At 55.1% G+C, this 17,607-nt stretch overlaps 1 protein-coding gene across 4 annotated transcripts in view; it reads right to left on the bottom strand.

Moving 5' to 3' along the window:
* Positions 1 to 6,495: 6,495 nt before the first annotated feature.
* TAF1C (TATA-box binding protein associated factor, RNA polymerase I subunit C) overlaps positions 6,496 to 17,607 on the bottom strand; it is a 119,241-nt gene continuing 108,129 nt past the window's right edge. For all 4 annotated transcript variants that reach the window (XM_069745428.1, XM_069745427.1, XM_069745425.1 and 1 more), the window contains exon 15: positions 6,496 to 12,148. In XM_069745428.1, coding sequence (XP_069601529.1) covers positions 11,112 to 12,148 — 1,037 coding nt within the window. In that variant the 3' untranslated portion in view covers positions 6,496 to 11,111. The remainder of the gene's footprint in view (positions 12,149 to 17,607) is intronic.

Here is a 17,607-nt window from a genome sequence, read left to right as displayed (position 1 = left end):
TCCCTCCCCCTGCAGCCGATCTCCCGGGTCCCTCCCCCTGCAGCCGATCTCCCGGGTCCCTCCCCCTGCAGCCGATCTCCTGCGTCCCTCCCCCTGCAGCCGATCTCCCGGGTCCCGCCCCCTGCAGCCGATCTCCCGGGTCCCTCCCCCTGCAGCCGATCTCCCGGGTCCCGCCCCCTGCAGCCGATCTCCCGGGTCCCTCCCCCTGCAGCCGATCTCCCGGGTCCCGCCCCCTGCAGCCGATCTCCCGGGTCCCGCCCCCTGCAGCCGATCTCCCGGGTCCCTCCCACTGCAGCCGCTCTCCTGGGTCCCTCCCCCTGCAGCCGATCTCCCGGGTCCCGCCCCCTGCAGCCGATCTCCCGGGTCCCGCCCCCTGCAGCCGATCTCCCGGGTCCCGCCCCCTGCAGCCGATCTCCCGGGTCCCGCCCCCTGCAGCCGATCTCCCGGGTCCCTCCCCCTGCAGCCGATCTCCCGGGTCCCGCCCCCTGCAGCCGATCTCCCGGGTCCCGCCCCCTGCAGCCGATCTCCCGGGTCCCGCCCACTGCAGCCGCTCTCTGCGTCCCTCCCCCTGCAGCCGATCTCCCGGGTCCCTCCCCCTGCAGCCGATCTCCCGGGTCCCGCCCCCTGCAGCCGATCTCCCGGGTCCCGCCCCCTGCAGCCGATCTCCCGGGTCCCTCCCCCTGCAGCCGATCTCCCGGGTCCCGCCCCCTGCAGCCGATCTCCCGGGTCCCTCCCCCTGCAGCCGATCTCCCGGGTCCCGCCCCCTGCAGCCGATCTCCCGGGTCCCTCCCCCTGCAGCCGATCTCCCGGGTCCCTCCCCCTGCAGCCGATCTCCCGGGTCCCTCCCCCTGCAGCCGATCTCCCGGGTCCCTCCCCCTGCAGCCGATCTCCCGGGTCCCTCCCCCTGCAGCCGATCTCCCGGGTCCCGCCCCCTGCAGCCGATCTCCCGGGTCCCGCCCCCTGCAGCCGATCTCCCGGGTCCCGCCCCCTGCAGCCGATCTCCCGGGTCCCGCCCCCTGCAGCCGATCTCCTGGGTCCCTCCCCCTGCAGCCGATCTCCTGGGTCCCGCCCCCTGCAGCCGATCTCCCGGGTCCCGCCCCCTGCAGCCGATCTCCCGGGTCCCGCCCCCTGCAGCCGATCTCCCGGGTCCCTCCCCCTGCAGCCGATCTCCTGGGTCCCTCCCCCTGCAGCCGATCTCCTGGGTCCCGCCCCCTGCAGCCGATCTCCTGGGTCCCGCCCCCTGCAGCCGATCTCCTGGGTCCCTCCCCCTGCAGCCGATCTCCTGGGTCCCTCCCCCTGCAGCCGATCTCCTGGGTCCCGCCCCCTGCAGCCGATCTCCTGGGTCCCGCCCCCTGCAGCCGATCTCCTGGGTCCCTCCCCCTGCAGCCGATCTCCTGGGTCCCGCCCCCTGCAGCCGATCTCCTGGGTCCCTCCCCCTGCAGCCGATCTCCTGGGTCCCTCCCCCTGCAGCCGATCTCCTGGGTCCCCCCCCCTGCAGCCGATCTCCTGGGTCCCGCCCCCTGCAGCCGATCTCCTGGGTCCCTCCCCCTGCAGCCGATCTCCTGGGTCCCGCCCCCTGCAGCCGATCTCCTGGGTCCCGCCCCCTGCAGCCGATCTCCTGGGTCCCGCCCCCTGCAGCCGATCTCCTGGGTCCCTCCCCCTGCAGCCGATCTCCTGGGTCCCGCCCCCTGCAGCCGATCTCCTGGGTCCCTCCCCCTGCAGCCGATCTCCTGGGTCCCGCCCCCTGCAGCCGATCTCCTGGGTCCCGCCCCCTGCAGCCGATCTCCTGGGTCCCGCCCCCTGCAGCCGATCTCCTGGGTCCCGCCCCCTGCAGCCGATCTCTGCGTCCCTCCCCCTGCAGCCGATCTCCTGGGTCCCTCCCCCTGCAGCCGATCTCCTGGGTCCCGCCCCCTGCAGCCGATCTCCTGGGTCCCTCCCCCTGCAGCCGATCTCCTGGGTCCCTCCCCCTGCAGCCGATCTCCTGGGTCCCGCCCCCTGCAGCCGATCTCCTGGGTCCCCCCCCCTGCAGCCGATCTCCTGGGTCCCGCCCCCTGCAGCCGATCTCCTGGGTCCCTCCCCCTGCAGCCGATCTCCTGGGTCCCGCCCCCTGCAGCCGATCTCCTGGGTCCCTCCCCCTGCAGCCGATCTCCTGGGTCCCGCCCCCTGCAGCCGATCTCCTGGGTCCCGCCCCCTGCAGCCGATCTCCTGGGTCCCGCCCCCTGCAGCCGATCTCCTGGGTCCCGCCCCCTGCAGCCGATCTCCTGGGTCCCGCCCCCTGCAGCCGATCTCCTGGGTCCCGCCCCCTGCAGCCGATCTCCTGGGTCCCTCCCCCTGCAGCCGATCTCTGCGTCCCGCCCCCTGCAGCCGATCTCCTGGGTCCCGCCCCCTGCAGCTCGCTCTCTGCGTCCCTCCCCCTGCAGCCGATCTCCTGGGTCCCTCCCCCTGCAGCCGATCTCCTGAGTCCCGCCCCCTGCAGCCGATCTCCTGGGTCCCGCCCCCTGCAGCCGCTCTCTGCGTCCCTCCCCCTGCAGCCGATCTCCTGGGTCCCTCCCCCTGCAGCCGATCTCCTGGGTCCCGCCCCCTGCAGCCGATCTCCTGGGTCCCGCCCCCTGCAGCCGATCTCCTGGGTCCCGCCCCCTGCAGCCGATCTCCTGGGTCCCTCCCCCTGCAGCCGATCTCCTGGGTCCCGCCCCCTGCAGCCGATCTCCTGGGTCCCGCCCCCTGCAGCCGATCTCTGCGTCCCGCCCCCTGCAGCCGATCTCTGCGTCCCTCCCCCTGCAGCCGATCTCCTGGGTCCCTCCCCCTGCAGCCGATCTCCTGGGTCCCGCCCCCTGCAGCCGATCTCCTGGGTCCCTCCCCCTGCAGCCGATCTCCTGGGTCCCGCCCCCTGCAGCCGATCTCCTGGGTCCCGCCCCCTGCAGCCGATCTCCTGGGTCCCTCCCCCTGCAGCCGATCTCCTGGGTCCCTCCCCCTGCAGCCGATCTCCTGGGTCCCTCCCCCTGCAGCCGATCTCCTGGGTCCCGCCCCCTGCAGCCGATCTCCTGGGTCCCTCCCCCTGCAGCCGATCTCCTGGGTCCCTCCCCCTGCAGCCGATCTCCTGGGTCCCTCCCCCTGCAGCCGATCTCCTGGGTCCCGCCCCCTGCAGCCGATCTCCTGGGTCCCCCCCCCTGCAGCCGATCTCCTGGGTCCCTCCCCCTGCAGCCGATCTCCTGGGTCCCGCCCCCTGCAGCTCGCTCTCTGCGTCCCTCCCCCTGCAGCCGATCTCCCGGGTCCCCCCCCTGCAGCCGATCTCCCGGGTCCCCCCCCCCTGCAGCCGATCTCCCGGGTCCCGCCCCCTGCAGCCGATCTCCCGGGTCCCCCCCCCTGCAGCCGATCTCCCGGGTCCCTCCCCCTGCAGCCGATCTCCCGGGTCCCTCCCCCTGCAGCCGATCTCCCGGGTCCCGCCCCCTGCAGCCGATCTCCTGGGTCCCCCCCCCCTGCAGCCGATCTCCCGGGTCCCGCCCCCTGCAGCCGATCTCCCGGGTCCCCCCCCCTGCAGCCGATCTCCCGGGTCCCTCCCCCTGCAGCCGATCTCCCGGGTCCCTCCCCCTGCAGCCGATCTCCCGGGTCCCGCCCCCTGCAGCCGATCTCCTGGGTCCCGCCCCCTGCAGCCGATCTCTGCGTCCCTCCCCCTGCAGCCGATCTCCTGGGTCCCGCCCCCTGCAGCCGATCTCCTGGGTCCCTCCCCCTGCAGCCGATCTCCCGGGTCCCGCCCCCTGCAGCCGATCTCTGCGTCCCTCCCCCTGCAGCCGATCTCTGCGTCCCTCCCCCTGCAGCCGATCTCCTGGGTCCCGCCCCCTGCAGCCGATCTCCTGGGTCCCGCCCCCTGCAGCCGATCTCCTGGGTCCCGCCCCCTGCAGCCGATCTCCTGGGTCCCGCCCCCTGCAGCCGATCTCCTGGGTCCCGCCCCCTGCAGCCGATCTCCTGGGTCCCGCCCCCTGCAGCTGATCTCTGCGTCCCTCCCCCTGCAGCCGATCTCCTGGGTCCCGCCCCCTGCAGCCGATCTCCTGGGTCCCGCCCCCTGCAGCCGATCTCTGCGTCCCTCCCCCTGCAGCCGATCTCCTGGGTCCCTCCCCCTGCAGCCGATCTCCTGGGTCCCGCCCCCTGCAGCCGATCTCTGCGTCCCTCCCCCTGCAGCCGATCTCCTGGGTCCCGCCCCCTGCAGCCGATCTCCTGGGTCCCGCCCCCTGCAGCCGATCTCCTGGGTCCCTCCCCCTGCAGCCGATCTCCTGGGTCCCTCCCCCTGCAGCCGATCTCCTGGGTCCCTCCCCCTGCAGCCGATCTCCTGGGTCCCGCCCCCTGCAGCCGATCTCTGCGTCCCTCCCCCTGCAGCCGATCTCTGCGTCCCTCCCCCTGCAGCCGATCTCTGCGTCCCGCCCCCTGCAGCCGATCTCTGCGTCCCTCCCCCTGCAGCCGATCTCCTGGGTCCCGCCCCCTGCAGCCGATCTCTGCGTCCCTCCCCCTGCAGCCGATCTCCTGGGTCCCGCCCCCTGCAGCCGATCTCCTGGGTCCCGCCCCCTGCAGCCGATCTCCTGGGTCCCGCCCCCTGCAGCCGATCTCCTGGGTCCCGCCCCCTGCAGCCGATCTCCTGGGTCCCGCCCCCTGCAGCCGATCTCCTGGGTCCCTCCCCCTGCAGCCGATCTCCTGGGTCCCGCCCCCTGCAGCCGATCTCCTGGGTCCCTCCCCCTGCAGCCGATCTCCTGGGTCCCGCCCCTGCAGCCGATCTCCTGGGTCCCGCCCCTGCAGCCGATCTCCTGGGTCCCGCCCCTGCAGCCGATCTCCTGGGTCCCTCCCCCTGCAGCCGATCTCCTGGGTCCCGCCCCCTGCAGCCGATCTCCTGGGTCCCGCCCCCTGCAGCCGATCTCCTGGGTCCCTCCCCCTGCAGCCGATCTCCTGGGTCCCGCCCCCTGCAGCCGATCTCCTGGGTCCCGCCCCCTGCAGCCGATCTCCTGGGTCCCGCCCCCTGCAGCCGATCTCCTGGGTCCCGCCCCCTGCAGCCGATCTCCTGGGTCCCGCCCCCTGCAGCCGATCTCCTGGGTCCCGCCCCCTGCAGCCGATCTCCTGGGTCCCGCCCACTGCAGCCGATCTCCTGGGTCCCGCCCCCTGCAGCCGATCTCCTGGGTCCCGCCCCCTGCAGCCGATCTCCTGGGTCCCGCCCCCTGCAGCCGATCTCCTGGGTCCCGCCCCCTCCGTCCCCGGTGCTGCGGCTGTTGTGTAGTTCGGTTCCGTTGTGTCAGTGAGCACCGGGCATGTCCTCAGGCCCCGCGGTGGGAGAAGAGATCGTTGTTCATACAGATAAATCCTGTAGTGAGATGTGAGGAGACGGATGATCGGCTGCAGCGTGCGGACTCTTCCCTCCCCCGGGGCTGCTGCTGTAGATCTCCGTGCTCCGCCGCTCTGGGCCCTGTGGTGATCGGTAGCTCAGTTGTTACGGCATTAACCCCTGCCCGCCCGGCCCTTGTTCACTCCCCTCCTTCCCAGAGCCATAACTTTTTTATTTTTCCGTCAATTTGGCCATGTTGGGGCTTATTTTTTGCGGGACGAGTTGTACTTTTGAACGACATCATTGGTTTTAGCATGTCGTGTACTAGGAAACGGGAAAAAGTTTCCAAATGCAGTGAAATTGCAAAAAAAGTGCAATCCCACACTTGTGTTTTGTGTCTTTTTTACTAGGTTCACTAGATGGTAAATCTGAGCGGCCATTATGATTCTCCAGGTCATTACGAGTTCATAGACACCAAACATGATCAGGTTATTGTTTATCTAAGCGGTAAAAAAAATCCAAACTTTACTAAAAAAAAAAAAATTCTGCCATTTTCCGATCCCCGCAGCGTCTCCATTTTTTGTGATCTGGGGTCGGGTGACGGATTATTTTTTGCAGGACGAGATGATGTTTTTAATGATACCATTGCGGTGCAGATACGATTTTTTGATCGCCCGTTATTACATGTTAATGCAATGTCACAGCAACCAAAAAAACCTAATTCTGCCGTTTCTAATTTTTTTTCTCGCTACGCCGTTTAGCGATCGGGTTAATACTTTATTTTATTGATAGATCGGGCAATTCTGAACACAGCGATACCAAATATGTGCAGGTGTGATTATTTTTTTTTAATTGTTTTATTTAGGATGGGGCGAAAGGGGGGTGATTTAAACTTATATATTTTTTTTATTTTTTTCATCTGATTAACCCCTTCATGACCCAGCCTATTTTGACCTTAATGACCTGGCCGTTTTTTGCAATTCTGACCAGTGTCCCTTTATGAGGTAATAACTCGGGAACGCTTCAACGGATCCTAGCGGTTCTGAGACTGTTTTTTCGTGACATATTGGGCTTCATGTTAGTGGTTAATTTATGTTGATAATTTTTGCGTTTATTTGTGAAAAAAATGGAAATGTGGCAAAAATTTTCAAAATTTCGCAATTTTCACATTTTGAATTTTTATTCTGTTAAACCAGAGAGTTATGTGACACAAAATAGTTAATAAATAACATTTCCCACATGTTTACTTTACATCAGCACAATTTTGGAAACAAAATTTTTTTTTGCTAGGAAGTTATAAGGGTTAAAATTTGACCAGCGATTTCTCATCTTTACAGCAAAATTTACAAAACCATTTTTTTTAGGGACCACCTCACATTTGAAGTCAGTTTGAGGGGTCTATATGGCTGAAAATACCCAAAAGTGACATCATTCTAAAAACTGCACCCCTCAAGGTGCACAAAACCACATTCAAGAAGTTTATTAACCCTTCAGGTGCTTCACAGCAGCAGAAGCAACATGGAAGGAAAAAATGAACATTTAACTTTTTAGTCACAAAAATGTTTTAGCAACAATTTTTTTATTTTCCCAATGGTAAAAGGAGAAACTGAACCACGAAAGTTGTTGTCCAATTTGTCCTGAGTACGCCGATACCTCATATGTGGGGGTAAACCACTGTTTGGGCGCACGGCAGGGCTCAGATGGGAAGGAGCGCCATTTGACTTTTTGAATACAAGATTGGCTGGAATCAATGGTGGCGCCATGTTGCGTTTGGAGACCCCTGATGTGCCTAAACAGTGGAAACCCCTCAATTCTACCTCCAACACTAACCCCAACACACCACTAACCCTAATCCCAACTGTAGCCATAACCCTAATCACACCCCTAACCACAACCCTAATTCCAACCCTAACCCTAAGGCTATGTGCCAACGTTGCGGATTCGTGTGAGATTTTTCTGCACCATTTTTAAAAAATCCGCGGGTAAAAGGCACTGCGTTTTACCTGCGGATTTACCGCGGATTTCCAGTGTTTTTTGTGCGGATTTCACCTGTGGATTCCTATTGAGGAACAGGTGTAAAACGCTGCGGAATCCGCACAAAGAATTGACATGCTGCGGAAAATACAACGCAGCGTTTCCGCGCGGTATTTTCCGCACCATAGACACAGTGGATTTGGTTTTCCATAGGTTTACATGGTACTGTAAACCTGATGGAACACTGCTGCGAATCCGCAGCCAAATCCGCACCGTGTGCACATAGCCTAATTCTAAAGGTATGTGCACACGCTGCGGAAAACGCTGCGGATCCGCAGCAGTTTCTCATGAGTTTACAAAAAACGCTGCGCACATGCTGCGGAAAAAACTGCGCGGAAACACAGCAGTTTACATTCCGCACACTTCACTTCTTTGTGGATTCCACAGCGGTTTTACAACTGCTCCAATAGAAAATCGCAGTGAAATCCGCAGAAAAACCGCGATAAATCCGCAGCGGTTTTGCACTGCAGATTTATTAAATCCGCTGCGGAAAATTCCACAGAGGACCAGAATATGTGTGCACATACCCTAACCCTAGTTCTAACTAACTAGTGGGAAAAAATATATAAATTTTCTTTATTTTATTATTGTCCCTACCTCTGGGGGTGATAAAGGGGGGGGGGGGGGTCATTTACTATTTTTTTTTTATTTTGATCACTGTGATAAAACCTAACATCAGGGTTTCCTGCCATGGCTGATGATATTGCAGCATCGGCCATGGCTGGATTGTAATATTTCACCAGTTTTCATAGGTGAAATATTACAAATCGCTCTGATTGGCTGTTTCACTTTCAACAGCCAATCAGAGCGATCGTAGCCACGGGGGGGGGGGGGGGGTGAATCCACCCCCCCTGGGCTGAAGTACCACTCACCCTGTCCCTGCAGGCCGGGTGAAATGGGAGTTAACCCTTTCAACCGATCTACAGGGACGCGATCCCTCCATGACGCCACATAGGCGTCACAGGTCGGATTGGCGCCGACTTTCATGATGCCTACATGGCATTAAAGGTCGGGAAAGGGTTAACAATATATATATATATAGATAGATATATATTTTTTAACTTTTGCCATGCTTCAATTGCCTCCATGGGAGGCTACAAGCTGGCACCACTCGATCGCCTCAGATCACTGCTATGTAGCTGAAATGCAGGCTTGCTATGAGCGCCGACCACAGGGTGGCGCTCACAACAGGCCGGCATCAGTAACCATAGAGGTCTCAAGGACCTCTACGGCTACCACCTGACATATCGCTGACCCCCGATCATGTGACGGGGTCGGCGATACGCTCATTTCCGTCCGTGCGTTCGGAAGCGGTACTTAAATGCAGCTGTCAGCGTTTGACTATGACTATAGGGGCTGCCTTATTACAGGGTCTGCCTATGGGGGTGCTGCCTTATTACAGGGTCTGCCTATGGGGGTGCTGCCTTATTACAGGGTCTATCTATAGGGGCTGCCTTATTACAGGGTCTGCCTTTTTACAGGTTCTGACTATGGGAGTGCTGCCTTATTACACGGTCTGACTATAGGGGTGCTGCCTTATTACAGGGTCTGCCTATGGGGTGCTGCCTTATTACAGGGTCTGTCTATGGCGGCTGCCTTATTACAAGGGCTGCCTCTTTACAGGCTCTGACTATGGGACTGCTGTCTTATTACAGGGTCTGAATATGGGGGCTGCCTTATTACAGGGTCTGCCTATGGGGGCTGCCTTATTACAGGGTCTGACTATGGGGGCTGCTTTATTACAGGGTCTGACTATGGGGGTGCTGCCTTATTACAGTGTCTGCCTATATGGGGGTGCTGCCTTATTACAGTGTCTGCCTATATGGGGGTGCTGCCTTATTACAGGGTCTGCCTATGGGGGCTGCCGTATGCTATAGAGTCTGCCTATGGGGAATGCATTATACTATATTGTGGACTATTTGGTGCATTATGCTACTGTATATGGAGGCTATCTAGGGGGCCATCATACAGTATGGAGATTACAGTGTGGGGGTCATTATACAGTGTTGGAGCCATCAGTTTGGGGGCTACTAAGTAGTCAGTATACTGTGTATAAGAGAGCATCATCCTGTGTATAGGGGAGCTGTACAGAGGGAGACTCAGGGCTTTATTACATGTAAAGTGTAACGGCACCGACCTGACAATGTCTGTAGTCACTGAGCACAATCCTGATCACAGGTATCAGTGTAATCAGTATAACGGCACCGACCTGACACTGTCTGTAGTCACCGAGCACAATCCTGATCACAGGTATCAGTGTAATCAGTATAACGGCACCGACCTGACACTGTAGTCACTGAGCACAATCCTGATCACAGGTATCAGTGTAATCAGTATAATGGCACCGACCTTACACTGTAGTCACTGAGCACAATCCTGATCACAGGTATCAGTGTAATCAGTATAACGGCGCCGACCTGACACTGTCTGTAGTCACTGAGCACAATCCTGATCACAGGTATCAGTGTAATCAGTATAACGGCACCGACCTGACACTGTCTGTAGTCACCGAGCACAATCCTGATCACAGGTATCAGTGTAATCAGTATAACGGCACCGACCTGACACTGTAGTCACTGAGCACAATCCTGATCACAGGTATCAGTGTAATCAGTATAATGGCACCGACCTTACACTGTAGTCAGAGCACAATCCTGATCACAGGTATCAGTGTAATCAGTATAATGGCACCGACCTTACACTGTAGTCACTGAGCACAATCCTGATCACAGGTATCAGTGTAATCAGTATAACGGCACCGACCTGACACTGTCTGTAGTCACTGAGCACAATCCTGATCACAGGTATCAGTGTAATCAGTATAACGGCACTGACCTGACACTGTCTGTAGTCACTGAGCACAATCCTGATCACAGGTATCAGTGTAATCAGTATAACGGCACCGACCTGACACTGTAGTCACTGAGCACAATCCTGATCACAGGTATCAGTGTAATCAGTATAACGGCACCGACCTGACACTGCCTGTAGTCACTGAGCACAATCCTGATCACAGGTATCAGTGTAATCAGTATAACGGCACTGACCTGACAATGCCTGTAGTCACTGAGCACAATCCTCATCACAGGTATCAGTGTAATCAGTATAACGGCACTGACCTGACAATGCCTGTAGTCACTGAGCACAATCCTGATCACAGGTCACTTTAACCCCATCCAGTTTTGACTGCTTTCTTGTTCTTCCTGCCCACTTTCCCACATCGTCCTAAACACTTAAATAATCCTGTACAATCAGTCATCTCATGTAATCCCCTGGAATCCCATGTGAGACATCCTGGGGTATCCATGGCACAAGCTGCTAACAACTCTCTACAGAGAAACGCGACCATGGTGCCGGGGGTGTGGAAAGTCGGCGCCTTCACGTCGACCACTGTATAGCTGTATAGAGGGACACCCCTGCATCAACACATCACCAATCCCCGACATACTGCAACTTTCCGGGACGCTCTCACTCTCGCCATTTTGGCCAGGGCTGGAGTGGTTCTCTTTATTTGTTTCTGGCCATCAGACACTATACATAGGACTGTAAACTCTAAGACATTTAACATGGCCTATACAAAAACTCATCCACCCTCTGCTGCTTTTCTGTCCTGCTCCAAGTCTCCAGTCACATCCAGAGCTGCAGTCTCAATTTGTTACCAGTGCCGTTTGCAGAATGGGTGGGTGAGAAGATCTTCAGCCTGAGAGTTGCCAGTGACACAGCAGGATGGACAAGGGTCTGGTCCATCACAGAAAGGTCTGCTGCTCACTGCTGGCTAAAAGCCCATCCGAGATCTCTTACTGGCATGCTGGGAACGCTGGGAGACAGTCTGTGGCTGGGAATCTGTGAGTGAGAGCTCCGGCTGAGACACAGCGCTGGGACAGTTTCCTAAGACTGAGAGGAAGTCTCGCAGAGTCTGCCGCCTTTCATGCGGGATGCCTTTGGCCCGGAGAGACTGGGAGGAGATGGCAGAAGAGTTGTGGGGAAGACTTGAGGCGGCGAGCTCCTGGGAGGCATCTGCTGCACGGTCCTGCGTGGCGCGCAGCATCGGGGGGTGGTCTGCAGAGGTGGCATCATCTAGGGCACCATCACAGGACCACGGAGAACAGGGATCTCTGTCATAAAGGTCTGAGGTAACTGAGGAGGTGAAGCTCCCGGACAGTGAGCTCTGGCTCCAGGATCGCCGCAGTTTCTGCCTGCGTCGTTTCTCTCTCAGCGTCCGGATCTTGCTTTCTTTGTTGGCTCCGAGATAGTCCACCCACCATCTTCCCAGGCTCCCCTCCCAGGAGGCTGTCAGCCTTTCACTTAAGGTGTCTTTCCAGCTCTCTGCATGGACGCTCTCCAACTTCTGTGAGGTGAGTGCAGAAAATGATGGGATGAGGGATCCCACCTTCATACTCTCCCGCAGACGTTCCCGCAGTCCGGCCACTTCTGGAGAGCTCACACTCAGCTTCTCAGTGGTGAAGATCTTGTGAATCTGGCATCGAGGACGAGAAAAGACTCCTTTCCACGGACAAGCTCTGTAGAAGTCATTAAGCCATTTGAGGAAAGACTGAGCCTCAACTCCCTGCTGACCAGACTCTGCAGAAAAGGTTACCAGGTCATCCTCAGGGGCTGACTGACTGTGATGATCAGCAGCTAGCTCCTCTGGAGCAGAGTCAGACACTGGGGGCTGTAATCCAATGACATTCATACGCACTGGTGGATCTGCCACCTCCCGCGAGAGTCTCTGGATGAAAAGATCACCGGTCATTGTTAACTGGAAAACCAGAATACGATCACCAGAAGAATCAGGGGTAGCAGCTGCCAAACCTGTCAGGAAAGAGTAAGCAGATATTCAATTTAGAGTACAACCATGCTTGGAGACACCAAGAGACAGAGACACAGCAGATACTGAATGTAGAGTACAACCACGCCTGGAGACACAGAGAGTGAGAGACAGAGACACAGCAGATACAGAATGTAGAGTACAACCACGTCTAGAGACACCGAGAGAGGCAGAGACACAGCAGATACAGAATGTAAAGTACAACCACGCCTGGAGACACCAAGAGACAGAGACACAGCAGATACTGAATGTGGAATACAACCACGCCTGGAGACACAGAGAGCGAGAGACAGACACAGCAGATACTGAATGTGGAGTACAACCATGCCTGGAGTCACCAAGAGCAAGAGACAGAGACACAGCAGATACAGAATGTGGAGTACAACCACGCCTGGAGACACAGAGAGTGAGAGACAGAGACACAGCAGATACTGAATGTAGAGTACAACCATGCCTGGAGACACAGAGAGTGAGAGAAAGAGACACAGCAGATACGTAAAGTAAAGTACAACCACGCCTGGAGAAACAGAGTGAGAGACAGAGACACAGCAGATACTGAATGTGGAGTACAACCACGCCTGGAGACACCAAGAGCAAGAGACAGAGACACAGCAGATACTGAATGTGGAGTACAACCACGCCTGGAGACACCAAGAGACAGAGACACAGCAGATACAGAATGTAGAGTACAACCACGCCTGGAGAAACAGAGTGAGAGACAGAGACACAGCAGATACTGAATGTGGAGTACAACCACGCCTGGAGACACCAAGAGCAAGAGACAGAGACACAGCAGATACTGAATGTGGAGTACAACCACGCCTGGAGACACCAAGAGACAGAGACACAGCAGATACAGAATGTAGAGTACAACCACGCCTGGAGACAGCGAGAGTGAGAGGCAGACACAGCAGATACTGAATGTGGAGTACAACCATTTTGGTATATAGTCCTTAGAATTCTATTTTTCTTTTGGATATTTTGAGGATCTGGACTATACTCTTACAGGTTTATATATATATCCTGCTGTTTTGGGAGCATATTTCCCTTGTAGGGGGGAATAAGTTTTATAGGTTGTGTGGAGTACAACCACGCCTGGAGACACCAAAAGCAAGAGACAGAGACACAGCAGATACTGAAAGTAAAGTACAACCACGTCTAGAGACACCAAGAGCAAGAGACAGAGACACAGCAGATACTGAATGTGGAGTACAACCACGCCTGGATACACCGAGAGTGAGACAGAGACACAGCAGATACTGAATGTGGAGTACAACCATGCCTGGAGACACCAAGAGCAAGAGACAGAGACACAGCAGATACTGAATCTGGAGTACAATCGTGCCTGGAGACACCGAGAGTGAGAGACAGAAACACAGCAGAAACAGAATGTAGAGTACAACCACGCCTGGAGACAGCGAGAGTGAGAGGCAGACACAGCAGATACTGAATGTGGAGTACAACCACGCCTGGATACACCAAGAGCAAGAGACCGAGACACAGCAGATACTGAATGTAGAGTACAACCACGCCTGGAGACACCAAGAGCAAGAGACAGAGACACAGCAGATACTGAATGTGGAGTACAACCACGCCTGGAGACACCGAGAGTGAGACAGAGACACAGCAGATACGGAAAGTAAAGTACAACCATGCCTGGAGACACAGAGAGTGAGACAGAGACACAGCAGATACGGAAAGTAAAGTACAACCATGCCTAGAGACACAGAGAGTGAGAGACAGAGACACAGCAGATACTGAATGTGGAGTACAACCACGCCTGGAGACACCAAGAGCAAGAGACAGACACAGCAGATACTGAATGTGGAGTACAACCACGCCTGGAGACACCAAGAGCAAGAGACAGAGACACAGCAGATACTGAATGTAGAGTACAACCACGCCTGGAGACACCAAGAGCAAGAGACAGAGACACAGCAGATACTGAATGTGGAGTACAACCACGCCTGGAGACACCAAGAGCAAGAGACAGAGACACAGCAGATACTGAAAGTAAAGTACAACCACGCCTGGAGACACCAAGAGCAAGAGACAGACACAGCAGATACTGAATGTGGAGTACAACCACGCCTGGAGACACCAAGAGCAAGAGACAGAGACACAGCAGATACTGAATGTAGAGTACAACCACGCCTGGAGACACCAAGAGCAAGAGACAGAGACACAGCAGATACTGAATGTGGAGTACAACCACGCCTGGAGACACCAAGAGCAAGAGACAGAGACACAGCAGATACTGAATGTAGAGTACAACCACGCCTGGAGACACCAAGAGCAAGAGACAGAGACACAGCAGATACTGAATGTGGAGTACAACCACGCCTGGAGACACCAAGAGCAAGAGACAGAGACACAGCAGATACTGAATGTAAAGTACAACCACGCCTGGATACACCGAGAGAGACAGAGACACAGCAGATACTGAATGTAAAGTACAACCATGCCTGGAGACACCAAGAGAGAGACAGAGACACAGCAGATACTGAATGTAAAGTACAACCATGCCTGGAGACACCGAGAGAGAGACAGAGACACAGCAGATACTGAATGTAGAGTACAACCATGCCTGGAGACACAGAGAGTGAGAGACAGAGACACAGCAGATACTGAATGTAGAGTACAACCATGCCTGGAGACACCGAGAGTGAGAGACAGAGACACAGTAGTTACGTAATGTAAAGTACAACCACGCCTGGACACACCGAGAGTGAGAGACAATGGTACCAGCTGAAACTGGTCTGATCTCTCTTTTAAAACATGAGGCTCTTTGTCCTAATCTTGTAAGATTCTGGGCCACCGATTTGAGCTAGGAAAATAATAAGTACATACTGCTAAAGTCCATCGGCGGATCTATCAGACACTGTAAGCACGAGCCTCTAATTCCAACAGGTAAAAAAGTACGGATTTCTCCGAAACTGTGTGTCCAAACTAGGACAAATTTGGTCTCATTAGAAAGCCAATTGTAAAATAAGAAGAAAGCTGGGTGTGTTACGATTCTGACATGTTTGGGAACGAAAATACGAGACTTATAAGAATTAGAGTTAAATTTGGTAAGTCTGAAGAGAGGACGCACTGGGTAAACCAACCCCTTTTGGTGATGTCACCAGGCTGAGCTATAAGTGTTATGCCAGGCACCCAGCAGTTTTTTTTAGTCTGAGTCTTACCAGAGGAGCCCTCACTGCCAGACCTGATGCATTGGGACATTTGGGAGCTCCGCCCACTAGCCTGGTTCTGCCTGCCATGATCTGAACACATGTAAGTGTTGATTTCTCATTTAACCCCTGTTATTTTATAATTACCTTTGTACATATTTCCAATTGTCTCTTTTGTAACATCCTTGTAATACTTTTTTTTATAAACACTGCCTTAGGGTATGTTCACACGGTGCGGTTTTTGCTGCGGATCCGCAGCGGATTTGCCGCTGCGGATCCGCAGCTGTTTTCCATGTGGTGTACAGTACAATGTAACCCTATGGAAAACGAAACCCGCTGTGCCCACGATCCTGAATTTCCCGGGAAAAATCGCGCGGAAACGCTGCGGAAAAAAAGAAGTACCATGTCAATTCTTTCTGCGGATTCCGCAGCGGGTTTCCGACTGCACCAATAGGAAAGTGCAGTTGAAAACACGCAGAGGAATCCGCAGAAGAAAACGCAGGAAAATCCGCAGTGCAAAATGCAATGATTTTGCACTGCGGATTTTCCAAAAAAGGACCTGAAAAATCCGCAGGGAATTCAGGATCGTGTGAACGTAGCCTTAAACTTTCGGAGTAAAATATATAAATTTCTAGTTTCGTCCTCCTGTTCTAAAACGTACCCCAAGTCTTCTGAAGGGAATTACGCTACTGTTTTGGGTTAGCTTCGGACCCGTTTAATCGAAGCTGGTGGCAGCATACCGTGTGCTGTGCCTTTGGGAGTCATTGTAGCGACTGCGGCGTTGATAATTATTGTTCCTGCCTGAGTGGGAGTGGTTATATCGCCTCGCTGCAGCGTGCCCAATAGCCAGTACATAGCAGGCAGCCTTTCTGGTAACTAATTACCCAGGGTGCAGTAACTAATCTGACCTGAGAGTAAGGGGGCGCCAGAGAGCTGCAAGTTCAAGTGGAACTGTAAAGCGGGATATACATGTAAGTCCGCAAGGACATGTTCCTCTCCCCTCTGTACCAGTCTGTCACTGTAAATTTGTTTACTGTAAACGATATCTATAACTCTGTATGTACAGTGGGGCAAAAAAGTATTTAGTCAGTCAGCAATAGTGCAAGTTCCACCACTTAAAAAGATGAGAGGCGTCTGTAATTTACATCATAGGTAGACCTCAACTATGGGAGACAAACTGAGAAAAAAAAATACAGAAAATCACATTGTCTGTTTTTTTTTTACATTTTATTTGCATATTATGGTGGAAAATAAGTATTTGGTCAGAAACAAAATTTCATCTCAATACTTTGTAATATATCCTTTGTTGGCAATGACAGAGGTCAAACGTTTTCTGTAAGTCATCACAAGGTTGCCACACACTGTTGTTGGTATGTTGGCCCATTCCTCCATGCAGATCTCCTCTAGAGCAGTGATGTTTTTGGCTATTCGCTTGGCAACACGGACTTTCAACTCCCTCCAAAGGTTTTCTATAGGGTTGAGATCTGGAGACTGGCTAGGCCACTCCAGGACCTTGAAATGCTTCTTACGAAGCCACTCCTTCGTTGCCCTGGCGGTGTGCTTTGGATCATTGTCATGTTGAAAGACCCAGCCACGTTTCATATTCAATGCCCTTGCTGATGGAAGGAGGTTTGCACTCAAAATCTCACGATACATGGCCCCATTCATTCTTTCATGTACCCGGATCAGTCGTCCTGGCCCCTTTGCAGAGAAACAGCCCCAAAGCATGATGTTTCCACCACCATGCTTTACAGTAGGTATGGTGTTTGATGGATGCAACTCAGTATTCTTTTTCCTCCAAACACGGCAAGTTGTGTTTCTACCAAACCGTTCCAGTTTGGTTTCATCAGACCATAGGACATTCTCCCAAAACTCCTCTGGATCATCCAAATGCTCTCTAGCAAACTTCAGACGGGCCCGGACATGTACTGGCTTAAGCAGTGGGACACGTCTGGCACTGCAGGATCTGAGTCCATGGTGGCGTAGTGTGTTACTTATGGTAGGCCTTGTTACATTGGTCCCAGCTCTCTGCAGTTCATTCACTAGGTCCCCCCGCGTGGTTCTGGGATTTTTGCTCACCGTTCTTGTGATCATTCTGACCCCACGGGGTGGGATTTTGCGTGGAGCCCCAGATCGAGGGAGATTATCAGTGGTCTTGTATGTCTTCCATTTTCTAATTATTGCTCCCACTGTTGATTTCTTCACTCCAAGCTGGTTGGCTATTGCAGATTCAGTCTTCCCAGCCTGGTGCAGGGCTACAATTTTGATTC

Source organism: Ranitomeya imitator, chromosome 1 (assembly GCF_032444005.1).
Source record: "Ranitomeya imitator isolate aRanImi1 chromosome 1, aRanImi1.pri, whole genome shotgun sequence".
In the NCBI taxonomy this organism is placed as follows: Eukaryota; Metazoa; Chordata; class Amphibia; order Anura; family Dendrobatidae; genus Ranitomeya; species Ranitomeya imitator.
Note: the sequence above shows the minus strand (reverse complement) of the source record. Positions and strands in the feature narration are given on the sequence as shown.